The sequence below is a fragment of the Rhincodon typus genome, chromosome 10, assembly GCF_021869965.1.
Source record: "Rhincodon typus isolate 14 chromosome 10, sRhiTyp1.1, whole genome shotgun sequence".
NCBI classification, from domain to species: domain Eukaryota; kingdom Metazoa; phylum Chordata; class Chondrichthyes; order Orectolobiformes; family Rhincodontidae; genus Rhincodon; species Rhincodon typus.
The window spans coordinates 23236477-23250206 of NC_063341.1; the positions used below are offsets into that span (position 1 = coordinate 23236477).

Sequence of the window (13730 nt, forward strand, 5' to 3'; positions counted from 1 at the left end):
CCAACCAGAAAAACCAGAAAAACACCCATTTAGCCCTACTCTTTGCTTTCTACTGGTCAACCAATCCTCTATCCATGCCAATACATTACCTGTAATACCATGCAACTTTACCTTATGTAGCAGCCTTTGGTGTGGCATCTTGTCAAATGCCTTCTGGAAATCCAGATACACCACATCCACAGGTTCCCCGTTGTCCACCATGCAAGTAATGTCCTCAAAGAATTCCACCAAATTAGTTAAACATGACCTACCCTTCATGAACCCATGCTGGGTGTTCATCCAGATGTTTACATGTTTACATCCAGATGTCTTGCTATTTCTTCCTTAATGATAGATTCAAGCATTTTCCCCACTACCGAAGTTAAGCTAACTGGCCTATAGTTACCTGCTTTTTGTCTACTTCCTTTTTTAAACAGTGGCGTCACATTGGCTGCTTTCCAATCTGCGGGAACCACCCCAGAGTCCAGTGAATTTTGGTAAATAATTACTAGTGCATTTGCTATTTACCCCATCACCTCTTTTAGTACCCTGGGATGTATTTCATCAGGGCCAGGAGACTTGTCTACCTTTAGCCCCATTAGCTTGCCCAGCACTGCCTCCTTAGCGATAATGATAGTTTCTAGGTCCTCACCTGCTATAACCTTCTTGCTATTAGTTTTCGGCATGTTATTTGTGTCTTCCACTGTGAAGGCCGACACAAAATAACTGTTTAATATCTCCTCATTCCCAGTTATTAAATTGGCCTTCTCATCCTCTAAAGGACCAATGTTTACCTTCGCCACTCTTTTACGATTTACATACTCATAGAAACTTTTGCTGCCTGTTTTTATATTTTGAGCTAGTTTACTCTCATAATCTATCTTACTTTTCTTTATAACTTTTTTTGTGGCTTTCTGTTGGCCTTTAAAGATTTCCCAGTCTACTAGTTTCCCACTAATCTTTGCTTTTTTGTATGTGTTTTTTTTTAATCTGATACTTTCCTTTATTTCCTTAGACATCCATGGCTGACTATTTCTTTTTTCCCTACAGTTCTTCCTTATCACTGGAATATACTTCTGCTGAGCACTGTGAAAAATTGTTTTGAAAGTCCTCCACTGTTCCTCAATTGACCCACCATAAAGTTTTTGCTCCCATTCAATCTTAGCCAACTCCTTCCTCATCCCATCATAGTCTCCTTTGTTTAAGCACAGGACATAGGTACTGGGTTTAACCTTCTCACGCTCCATCTCTATTTTAAATTCGACCATCCTGTGATCGCTCCTTCCGAGAGGATCCCTAACTGTGAGATCATTAATTATTCCTGTCTCATTACACAGGACTAGATCTAGGATAGCTTGCTCCCTCGTAGGTTCCATTACATATTGTTCAAGGAAATTATCGTGGATGCATTCTATGAACCCCTCCTCAAGGCTGCCATGACCGACCTAGTTTGACCAATCGATATGTAGATTAAAATCCCCCATGATAATTGCTGTACCATTTTCACATGCATTAGCTATTTCTATGTTTATTGCCCGCCCCACCACGATGTCGTTATTTGGTGGCCTATAGACCACACCTATCAGTGACTTCTTCTCCCTGCTATTCCTAATTTCCACCCAAATGGATTCAACCTTTTGTTCAGTAGAACCGATATCATCTCTCACTACTGCCCTGATATCATCCATGATGAGACAAAACAATCAAAGCTGTCAGCCATATGGGGACTAGGAAAGGAAGCTGGTAGTCAGCAGTTCAGTTGGACTAAGGTGGAGGGAGCAGGGGATGGAACTCATGGGCAGGATGAGCCCAGAGAGGGCATGAGGGAGATAGCAGAGAAACTGGAGACTGATGTAAGTTCAGGACGAGGACATGGGAGTTATAGAGGAGAGTAGCCTGGTGGGTTTGTGAGGTGGTGGGGGAGTAAGTGGTCAAAACAGTTGATTGAATTATCTCAATGTTAAGGACAAAAAAGTCTCTCACACTTACTGACAGATGACAACAGGACGTCATAGTGTTTTATAGTGTTCTGAGGAAGGGTCACCGGACCCAAAATGTTAACTCTGTTTTCTCCTTCACAGATGCTGCCAGACCTGCTGAGCTTTTCCAGCAACTTTGTTTTTGTTCCTGATTTACAGCATCCGCAGTTCTTTTGGTTTTTATATAGTGTTTTATATATTCGGTCAGGTCTTGTGATGAATGATTAAACCCAGTTAGCCACTATATCCTTTCAAGTCTGTGTCTGTTTGACTTAAGAAAGCAGAAATGAGGGCAGTATCAGGGGATTGGAGATGGCTGAGAGAGACAGGAATAGTTTAATAGGGGTGAGGGCAGCAGAATTCAAGGTGCAGTAGTGAGCGATCAGGGTGAATGGTTAGACTACTGGGATTTTGAAAATGTGGTTGTAAGTGAATTGGGAGATGAATTTTTTCCCAGGGGCAGGTCCAGAAGTCTGGAACATGGGAGTGTGATGAGGGTGAAGCAGTGATCAGGGATGGCCTCATCTGCTATTGTCATGAAGGCAGGAGTGAGGCAGGAAAGGAAAGGGTCAAGCAAATAGCCATGAATATGAATTATGAAGTTTATGTGGAGGATGCAGAGATTGACAAAGATAAGAGGGCAGTGAACTCAAAGGAGAAACAACTTGAGCGGGATGGAAGTTGTAATCGCTGAGCATGAAAAATTGCACGGAGAAATTTCGTGAAAATACCTCAGTGAGAAAATGCCTTTGGCATCAAATGGATGGCAGAGAACAAGGAATTTTAAATGGAAGTTAAAAGAATGGGATGAGGAGAGATTCTCAAATGAGGAGAAAGTGTCAGAGAAGTAGAGCAGTTAGGCCAAGATGTGATCCAATGATAGGAGCCTCACCACTATGCCTGCAATCTTGGAAGGCAAGTGATGGAAGGTATAGGCACTGGGAGGGGTCCATTTAGCAGTAAGGTGTTAGCCCCTCTCAGCCAAAACCTCTATCAAGACCATGATGTTGATACAATCATCCTCGGTAAGTTCTCAATACCGTGAGCCTTATTCAAAAGTGAACAGACTTCATAGAGAGAGATGTAGAGAGGGGAATTGAGAACTGATTCACTGGCAGGGACCACAGGGTAAGGACTGGGAGGTCTGAGTTGGATAGGAAGGAGCTAAGCAGGACTAGTTACCAGCAGACAAATTGGGCTGGAAGGCCAGCAGTGTGGGATGGGACAGAGGAACTGCTGCTCTGAAAAATTCAAGCTGAGCAAGGTGGGATAGTGGTTAAGGCTCCCTCTCCTGCTTTAAATTACATTATGTTTGGGCATCAGGAGAGAATAGGGTCAGACCCATCTACATGCTGTAAATGGCTGTTTTCTAGACTCATGCATGGAGAATAGTCATGTTCAGACTCATACCTGGCACCAGTAACTACAAAAGGGGAAAGAAGGAGAGAACAAACATATTTGGATTATGAATAAGTAAGACCAGTTAAAATATTACCTTGCAAAACAACTGGGTTAACATGAAGGAGACGAGGCCAGTTCCACTGCCCAGAACAAGGCACGTGCTCCCAGCTAGCTGCTGTTCCTTGACCACCCGTTTGCACACTCCATACAACTGGTTGTAGTAACCTGCTTTGCTCAGGTCTCCGTACTCCAGTTCAAGCTGTTCCTGAGTAAATCACACAGTACAACAAGAACATTTCCACAACATACAAGGGAAAGATGACAAGGACTTTTAGAACCAGGTGAAAACTGTAAGACCCTGTATAATGCTCCCCTTTATAAAGCTCATAGCTGGAGTGAAAAAAAAAATGTATAGAGTATTGCTAATTTTCTCTGGCCACTTCAAAGGCTTTCCACGAAATGTAAGTTTGTTTTTGAATGGGAAACTTCCTGCCTCATGTAAATTCATAATCCTGGTTTCTAACGGGTGTCATAACTGAGGCTGCAAACTAACTGTAATTTGCACCAATTTGGGTGAGTGGTTTGTGTTGTGAGTCTGTGATCCACAATAAGCAAAATGTACTCTGTTGCCCGTGGAAGCAGATAGTAAGCTGGTCATTGCCATCATTAACTGCTCCACGGTGTGTTGATATGTCTGCCTCTTCCAAAAGCTTGGGCTACCAATTTGTACACATGTTGGGAAAACATCTCACTCTTTGTTACTGCCAGATTCCATTTTGACAGGATGGTTCTGATATGAGGAGCTATATTAAATAGTTAAACAAATTGGACTTGATTATCTTTAAAACTAAGAAGCTATTGGATGACCTCAGTGACATGTTCAAGATTGTGATGTCAACTGACAGTATTGATCCAAAGAAATGCCTAACTTTGGGAAATGTTTTAATACTAGGGACCAAAGTAAAAAGAACAAGTAAACTGAGAGTCAAAAAAAAATTCTTGTAGAAATTTGATGTTTCTTGTTCATCAAAATAAAGTATGTAAATTGATTTGAGCCACACTTGAGACACTCTTCAATGAGACTGTCTCTTCAACAGTAATCTACTGACGGGTTTGGTGTCACACAGCATCCTCACTTGAAACCAAACAAAGTGAATTATCAATATATGCATTTAAATATATCCTTAACTTTAGTATGCTGGAAACCTAGTCTCAGCCAATCCAGCAGTGATGAAGCACCAAATGGAGGAAAATACTTCCATAACAGAAAGGAGCAACCAATATGGTTTTGCATTGAGTGACACAGGTAGAACTTTGGCTGTTACGCTATTTCCCCACCCATTCAAACAATAACATCGAACTTTGTGTCAACCGTACTATTGTATTTACAGTGGTTCTGAACCATAATTAAAAATATTCAGACATTAATTCTTTGATGTTCACAGCTTGGAGCTATACATGTTTTCTCATGCTTACAGCAGTACCCGAAAAGAAAAATCTTGTTCTAGAACATAGAACATAGAACAGTACAGCACAGTACAGGCCCTTCGGCCCACGGCGTTGTGCCGAACTTTTACCCTAATACTAAGGTCTATCTAACCTCCACCCCTACCTTATACTATCATCCATATACCAATCTAATAGTCGCTTAAATGCCCCCAATGAGGCTGACTATGCCCCCTCGTAATAGCTACCTCCACCCGAGGAAAAAGTCTCTGGCTGTCTACTCTATCTATACCTCTGATCATTTTGTACACCTCTATCAAGTCACCTCTCATCCTTCATCGTCTAAAGATAAAAGCCCTAGCTCTCTCAACCTTTCCTCGTAAGACCTTCCCTTATTCCAGGCAACATCCTGGAAAATCTCCTCTGCACCTTTTCCAATGCTTCTACATCTTTCCTGTAATGAGGTGACCAGAACTGGACATAATACTCCAGATGTGGCCGAGCCAGGCTTTTGTATAGCTGGAGCATAACTTCACGGCTCTTGAGATCAATCCCTCTATTAATGAAAGCTAACACACCATACGCCTTCTTAACAACTCTATCCACCTGGGAAGTAGCTTTCAGGGAACTGTGGACATGAACCCCGAGATCCCTCTGCTCCTCCACACTGCCAAGAATCTTTCCGTTAACCCTGTATTCTGCTTTCAAGTTTGTCCTTCCTAAGTGAATCACCTCACACTTTTCAGGGTTAAACTCCATCTGCCACTTCTCAGCCCAGCTCTGCATCCTATCAATGTTCCTTTGTAACCTAGAACAGCCCTCCGCACTGTCCACAACGCGACCCACCTTCGTATCGTCCGCGAACTTACTAATCCACCCTTCCACTCCTTCATCCAAATCATTTACAAAAATCACAAATAGAAGAGGACCCAGAACAGACTTTTGTGGTACACCACTCATAACTGAGCACCATGTTGAATATTTTCCGTCCACTACCACCCTTTGTCTTCTAAGGGTCAGCCAATTCTGAATCCAATCTGCCACATTTCCCCCTATCCCATGCCTCCTTACCTTCTGCATAAGCCTACCATGGGGAACTTTATCAAACACCTTACTTAAATCCATGTATACCACATCCACTGCTCTACCTTCATCCACGTGTTTGGTCACTTCTTCAAAGAATTCAATGAGGTTTGTGAGGGATGATATACACCTCACAAATCTACGCTGACTATCACAAATCAAACTGTGCCTTTTCAAGTGATCATAAATCCTATCTCTCAGAGCCCTTTCCAATAATTTGCCCACCACTGACGTAAGACTAACTGGCCTGTAATTTCCAGGGTTATCCCTATTCCCTTTTTTGAACAAGGGAACGACGTTTGCCTCTCTCCAATCTTCCGGCACTATACCTGTGGACAGTGAGGACGAAAAGATCATCGCCAAAGGCCCTGCGATCTCTTCCCTCACGTCCCATAGAATCCTTGGATAAATCCCATCAGGCCCGGGGGACTTATCTATCTTCAACTTCCTCAAAATTCCTAGTACATCTTCCTTACTAACATCGACCTCCTCTAGCCTACCAGCCTGTTTCACACTGTCCTCCTCTACAACTAGGTCCCTCTAGTTGTGAATACCGAAGAAAAGTATTCATTAAGGACCTCTCCTATCTCTTTAGGCTCCGTGCGCAAATTCCCTTTACAATCCTTGATCAGACCTACCCTTTCTCTGGTCATTCTCTTATTCCTCACGTTTGTGTAAAAAGCCTTGGAGTTTTCCTTGATCCTATCTGCCAAGGTTTTCTCATGCCCCTTTATAGCTCTCCTAAGCCCTTTCTTCAGCTCCGTCCTGGATAACCTGTATCCCTCCAGAGGCTATTCTGTTCCTTGTTTTCTAAACCTCACATAAGCCTCCTTCTCCCTCTTAACCAGTCGTTCGACCTATCTTGAGAACCAAGGCTCCCTCACTCGACCGCATCTTCCCTGCCTGCTAGGGACAAACATATCGAGCACACGCAGTATGCATTCCTTAAACAATCTCCATAGTGCTTTCTATAGTGCTCTTCCCTGACAGCATCTGTTCCCATTTTATGTTACCCAGTTCTTGCCTAACAGAATTGTAATTACCCTTCCGCCAATTATAAACCTTACCCTGCTGTATGTACCTATCCTTTTCCATGACTATTGTAAAAGTAACAGAGTTATGATTGCTACCGCCAAAATGCTCTCCTACCAACAGGTCTAACACTTGGCCTGGTTCATTGCCAAGCACCAAATCCAAAGTGGCCTCTCCTCGTGTTGGTCTATCTACATAGTGTCAGGAATCCTTCCTGAATGCACTGGACAAAATCCGCTCCATCTAAACTGTTACAACTAAAATGTTTCCAATCATTATTTGGAAAGTTGAAGTCATCCATGACTACACCCCTGTGAACTCTGCACCTTTCCAGTGTCTGCCTCCCAATCCACTCCTCCACTTCCCTGCAACTATTAGGGGGTCTGTAAAAAAAACCGCAACAAAGTGACGACTCCTTTCTTGTTCTGGACCTCAACCCAAACTGACTCTGTAGACTTATCATTCTCAAACTGCCTTTCAGTAGCTGCTATACTAGCCCTGACTAGCAATGCCACTCCCCCGCCTCTTTTTCCACCCTCCCTATTTCTTTTAAAGCATCTAAATCCTGGAAATTCCAACAACCATTCCTGTCCCTGAGTTACCCAAGTTTCTGTAATGGCCACAACATTGTAGTTCCAAGTACTGACCCATGCTCTAAGTTCATCCGCCTTATTTCTGATACTTCTAGCATTGAAGTATACACACCTCAAACCATCTCTATGTCCACAATTACGCTCCATCAACCGCATTTCTTTATTAACAACCTCACCTCCAGTTGTGTCTGTTGGAAGGCTGAATACCTCATCCTCTGAATTACAAATCCACCCCCTGCCAATCTAGTTTAAACCATCCCGTATAGCTCAAGCAAACCTCCCTCCCAGGATATTTGTGCCCTTCCAGTTCAGGTGCAACCTGTTCTATCTATTGTTCAATGGGTAAATAAACAGTTTCTGAGCTTTACTGACTGGAAAGGTTGCACTTTGCAACTCGTATCCAGTTTTGGCTGGATCAGTATGGAGACATCAGGCACAGGGATCCACCGCTGCTCCTGGCCTGGGCCACACTCTGATTGTCCCAGGCCTTGGGAGACACCAAAAAGCATCTCCAGCCCTTGGGCTAGAGAGAAAAAAACTCACTAATGATTCCTATTCCTGGTCACTGTTGTGTTAAACCTGTTAGAAAGTATGTTTATTGAGTGAGGCTATAGTTCGTCTCTGGTACTCCCCCACTCCCTTTTCCCATAGTTGAATAGCCTGTGGAGAACAGGTTATATAGCATTTTACACTTCTGACCCATTTCTGCGAGGAGTGGAAAAGAAATATTAGAGAATATAACTGAAAGAAGAACATAGAATATTAGCATGACATTACTTACAAGTTCTATAACATGATTATTGTGAGCCTTGCCTGGAGCATCTATAAGAAGAGAAAGTAGCAATTCCAGATTCAAGTATGGAAATCTTCATGTTTTACATTTGGGATTTATTGGCACAGTTATTCATGAGGAATATTGTTTGCTACACATTTTCAATGTTCCTCTATTCAGCCAATACTGGTTAGAATATATTTGATCAAAAGCACTTAATTCATCTTACCCAAAACTTGTGAAAAAAAAATCCTTCAGAGAATCCAGATAAATCAAGCTGTTCAATAACCTGACTGAGACTACTGGCTTCAGAAAGATGCTGTCCTACCTGCACAGCAACATCCGTCTCATACTGCAGCTGAGTGTTGGCACTGGAAACGGTGATCAGTTGTACAGTCTCCTTGGGAACAGTGATTGAGTTATCTGGTGAAAACACATGCCTCTTCAGTGAAAATCTCTTTATTGTGGAAAATGCCTGAAGAGTTGCAATGCAAAGCCTAAATATGCTTTTCTTTTCTTGTTTTGCAAACTGTTGAACATCATACAACATATGACTGCAGTCCTGCTGCAATTAAAGGTACATTTCAGCCATACAGACAATACACAATTAGTCTCTTCAGAAGAGAAGTTTTAATGCATAATGCAACAAACTTATAACACTGTTGATTATTCAGATCATATTTTGATCACATCTTTGCACTTCCAATTATCAAAGGCCAGTGTTTAAACCCTCTAAAACGCAAAGCCAGCAGTGACACTTCTTAATAAATGTGAAGCTGGAAAAGCACAGCTGGCCAGGCAGCATTCGAGGAGCAGGAAAGTCAACATTTTGGGCCAAAACGCTTCATTAGGACTGGGGAGGGGGAGGGAAGCCGAGAAGTAAATAGAGGGAGGGGAGTGGGGCTGGGGGGAGGGTAGGTGAGATGGAGACAGGTGGATGCAGTAGGGGGTTATTGTGGTTGGTCAGTGGAAAGGGTGAAGCGGATAGGTGAGTCAGAAGATGGCCGGGTTGGTGGGAGGAAAAATTTTGAAGCTGGTGAGTCAATATTTCAGGCCATTGGGCTGTAAGCTCCCAAGGTGAAATATGAGGTGTTGTTCCTCCAGTTTACGTTTGGACTTATTCTGACAGTAGGGGAGGCCAAGGATGGACGTACCACCAGAGGAGTGCGAGGGGGAGTTAATGTAGGTGGCAATCAGAAGATCGGATTGGTTCGTGTGTGCAGAGTGCAGATGCTCCTCAAACCAGTCCCCAAGTCTGCGTTTAGTCTCCTCGATATAGGAAATTTAGGTCACTCATGGAAGCAAGCTGTGCTTCCAATGATGCCCCGCATCTTTATTTAGAATCTTATCCTGTGTGCATTTTAACCAAATAAGTCCAGTATTTTAAAAGGTGGTCTGTAATGTTACACTATCTATTCCACATAGATAAACCAATTGATTAGTACAACATTTTAAATGTTTTTTTTGCTTACTTCACAATGACTTGTTTGTGTACAAGTGTGTTACATTTTAATAACTAATAAACTCATTTTATCTTTAGCTCAATAAACCTGGCTCATTTGTCTCCTGTTAAAAGATAAACACATTGGAATTGGGAGAGGGAAGGGATCCTTGTTTCCAAGTTAACCTTGTTGCAACCAACAAATGGAGGGTTTGAATGAAGAAGGGGAGCCTGACAATATTGAGCTAGCTGAAATTGTTTTGTATGAATCCAATTCACGAGAATAATATGAAGGCATAGATTATGATGAGGGGCATGAGATTCTCTGACTATTACCACTTGACTAAACAATGAGATTCATATAGTTTTATAAAATTATGATGGATCTGATGGTGAAGCAAGAGAGATATGCTCAAATTGTGCAACCAGTGATGAGGGATTGCCATAGAGTCATGGAATCATAGGGCAGTACATCATGGAAACAGGCCCTTTGGCCCAAACTGGTCCATGCTGACCATGGTGCTCACTCAGTTAGCTACAATTTCCTGCATTTGGTCCATATCCCTCTAAACCATTCCCATCCATGTACCTATCCAAACGTTTTAAAATGTTGCTATTGTACCTGCCTCAACCACTTTCTCTGGCAGCCCATTCCATATACACACCACTCTCTGCATGAAGAAGTTGCCCCTCAGGCCCTTCTTAAATCTTTCCCCTCTCACCTTAAACCTATGCTCTCTAGTTTGCAATTCCCCATCCCTGGGAAAAAGATTATATGCATTCATCCTATCTATGCCCCTCATGATTTTATACACCTCAATAAGGTCACCCCTCATTCTCCTACGTTCCAAGGAATAAGTTCCTATCCTGGCCAACATCTCCCTATAACTCAGGCCTACAAGTCCTGGCAACATCCTCGTAAATCTTCTTTGCACACTTTCCAGTTTAACTATGCCTTTCCTGTAACAGGGTGATCAAAACTGTACACAATGCTCCAAGTGCGGCCTCACCATCGACTTACACAACTGTAACATAACGTACCAACTTCTATACTCAATGCCTCAACTGATGAAGGCCAGCATGCTAAATGCCTTCTTCTAACTGCCTGTCCACCTGTGATACCACTTTCAACAAACTATGTATTTGTACTCCTAGGTCCCTCAGTTCCACAACACTCCTCAGGACCTGAGATAGCAGGAACTGCAGATGCTGGAGAATCTGAGATAACAAGGTGTAGAGCTGGATGAACACAGCAGGCCAAGCAGTATCAGAGGTGCAGGAAGGCTGACGTTTTGAGTCTAGACCCTTCTTCTGAAGAAGAGTCTAGGCCCGAAACGTCAGCCTTCCTGCTCCTCTGATACTCCTCAGGACCTTACCATTTACTGTATAAGTCCTACCTTGGTTTGACTTTCCAAAGTTCAACACCTCACACTTATCTGCATTGAATTGCATTTGCCAATCCTCAGCCCACTTCCCCATCTGATCAAGGTCCCTCTGTAATTTTCAATAACTTTCCTTGCTATCAACGATACCTCCTAATTCTCTCCCTGGATCCTATGCAGCCTAATCTTCGTGGCTAGCCTGATGTGTGGGACCTTGTCAAAGTCCTTATAGACAACATCCACTGCCCTACCCTCATTTGGACGTATATTGTTTTGTGAAGGGGAATGGTTATTGCAGAAACTCATATTCTTCTGAAGCAGGACTATACCAGGCTACTGGAGAGGACCGAGGAAGTGAGATTAGTTTCGGATTGTACCGTTAAAAAGCTGGCACAGGCATGATAGGTCCAAATGTCTTATTCAATGCTGTGAACGTCTAAGTTATAGATTGTACCAAAAATAAAATCTTTGTTAAACCAAACAAATAAATATAACCATTTATAATCACCCGACCTTAGGAGAGTGGGGAGGGGGGGCATATCTGCAATCTGATAAAATAAATCAAACCTGAAGCATTAACTTATGCATTCCCTTCAGCTCTTCTGATTGAGATTCTGTGTGTTTCAAATATTTGTGCTAATGTTTCAAGCTAACAGATCTTCATCACAATCCTTAAAGTCACAATTAAACTTAATGTTTCATCTTTTCCAAAGAAAATACGATCAACTCCCTTAATTTTTCATTCTTAATATACACATCTGGTTTCTATATGCATTATCACTGTTTCCCTTTCTCCCCACTGAAAGACGTTTTTTGGAATTGGGATTTTTCCAATTGGGAAGGCATTTTCATCCCAGATGTTCAATGGCTTCAGGTTTAAATAGTGTGATGGTTCTTTTGTCCTCATACCTGGAGTAACCGTCTCAGTATTCACCACTCTCACGGAGGTTTTCATCAGACCACATGTTCTGACCAAGCGAAAACCCAGATGTTGGAAAAAGTGCCTCCTGAAGGCAAACCTTGCAAATCGTGATGCCTCGTCCCCTGTCGAGATCCAAGAACCACCCTGTGGACACAATAAAATCAAAGCCAATAGTCCCAACAGGAGGGTGATTTTCATCAAAGTTTCCTCAGGATGTCCAAAAGCACAGCCAATGAAATACAGTTGAAGTACAGTCACCATTGAAATGTTAAACAAATAAGGCAGTCAAACTGGGTGTAGCAAGATCCCACAAATTGCAATGACAAAATAACCAGATAATATTTTTTGGAAATGTTGGTTAAGGTGTATGTATTGGTCAGGTCATCAGGAGCACTATCTTGTTGGACTCTGAATAATGCAGAGGGATTTTTAAAAAAATGTCTGCATTGAGAGAATTTCCGATCCTGCCTTAACAATTAATCCAAAAGACAGCATTTCAACAGTGCAGCTCTCCCTCAGTACAGCACTAAACTGTAACCTAGTTTACATGTTGAGTCTCTGAAGTGGGTCTTACACTTTTCAGCAAAGAAGCAAGAATGCTTTCTCTGAACTAATGATATTGCTACTGTTCCTTATTCAATTGGCTTCCACAACAAGGTTGAAGGAGACTCTCCTTTCAAGTATCACTTGAATGTCACAAATACTGTAACTCTGTCATATCCAATTGTTACCTCAGCAAAGTCTGTGTAAATCCTTTACTGTCCACCCAAAACCATCAAGCAACATTATATTTGTCCATCTTCACGTTGCCACTACCTAACCCTCTCTTAAGTTGAGCATGTCCAATTGTGCACCCAGTGAGGAAGCTTACTGACTAAAAGATTGAGGAAAGGGAAGCTCTTTTTGGAGAAGATAAGTCTACACCTATCCCTAAAATCTCCAAATCTGATTTCCAACCAGATCTTTACTCAGATTCCTATTGAAGGATTTAATCAAGTCAGCCTCAGATGTCCCCTTAAATAGAAAACTGTGACCATCTTCAATGCTTTCACTGAGAGAAACTGATTACCTCTCATAAACCAATGTCTGTATGTTGGATGGGTGGGGGCTTGTGAGTGTATTGCTCACTCCCACCTTCCCCACCTGGTATCTAAGTGACTGACTTTAAACAAGGCCAGCCCACAGCCGTAACGTGCTCTGGACAATCTTAATAAGGTGAGGCTTGGATTTCTGCCCTTCAGTGAGAGAATGCCCTGCCCTCAAGAGCTGTTGGCCAGTCAGCAAAGAACTGAGTAGTGTGCAAGTAGTCTCTGGGAAGAAGGGATGGCTACTGGGGAGAAGTAATCTGGATTTTTAGATGGGTATAGAGCAGGAAACCTAGGGAGGAATACAAGGGACATCAGTGGGCTTTGCTGGTTAGCCTATAATGGCAGGAGGTGGACTGATGACTAAAGGACCTCAATAGGCTGAAGGGTGAGCAGCACCTTAACCAGCCCCATATTGTCAGGATTAGATCAGGGATAGAGAGGGATGCGATCTGTTCAATGGGAAGATGGTGCAGTAATGGGATAATGGAGCTGGAGACTGGAAGGAGGTGGATAGGAAGGAGGTGAGTGGGCAGGAAGGAGATGGATATGAAGGAGGTGAGTGAGCAGGAAGGAGGTGAGTGGGCAGGAAGGAGGTGAGTGAGCAGGAAGGAG

At 42.6% G+C, this 13730-nt stretch overlaps 1 protein-coding gene across 7 annotated transcripts in view; it reads right to left on the bottom strand.

Annotated features, from left to right (window-relative positions):
* LOC125484203 (ergothioneine biosynthesis protein 1-like) overlaps nucleotides 1-13730 on the bottom strand; it is a 57607-nt gene that overhangs the window by 11617 nt on the left and 32260 nt on the right. For all 7 annotated transcript variants that reach the window (XR_007263047.1, XR_007263045.1, XR_007263046.1 and 4 more), the window contains 3 exons: nucleotides 12018-12174; nucleotides 8614-8708; nucleotides 3454-3624 (listed from right to left, as the gene is read on the bottom strand). Coding sequence is in view for 4 of the 7 variants with exons in the window: in XM_048601970.1 (XP_048457927.1) it covers nucleotides 3454-3624; nucleotides 8614-8708; nucleotides 12018-12174 (423 nt within the window). In the remaining 3 variants the exon portion in view is untranslated. The remainder of the gene's footprint in view (nucleotides 1-3453; nucleotides 3625-8613; nucleotides 8709-12017; nucleotides 12175-13730) is intronic.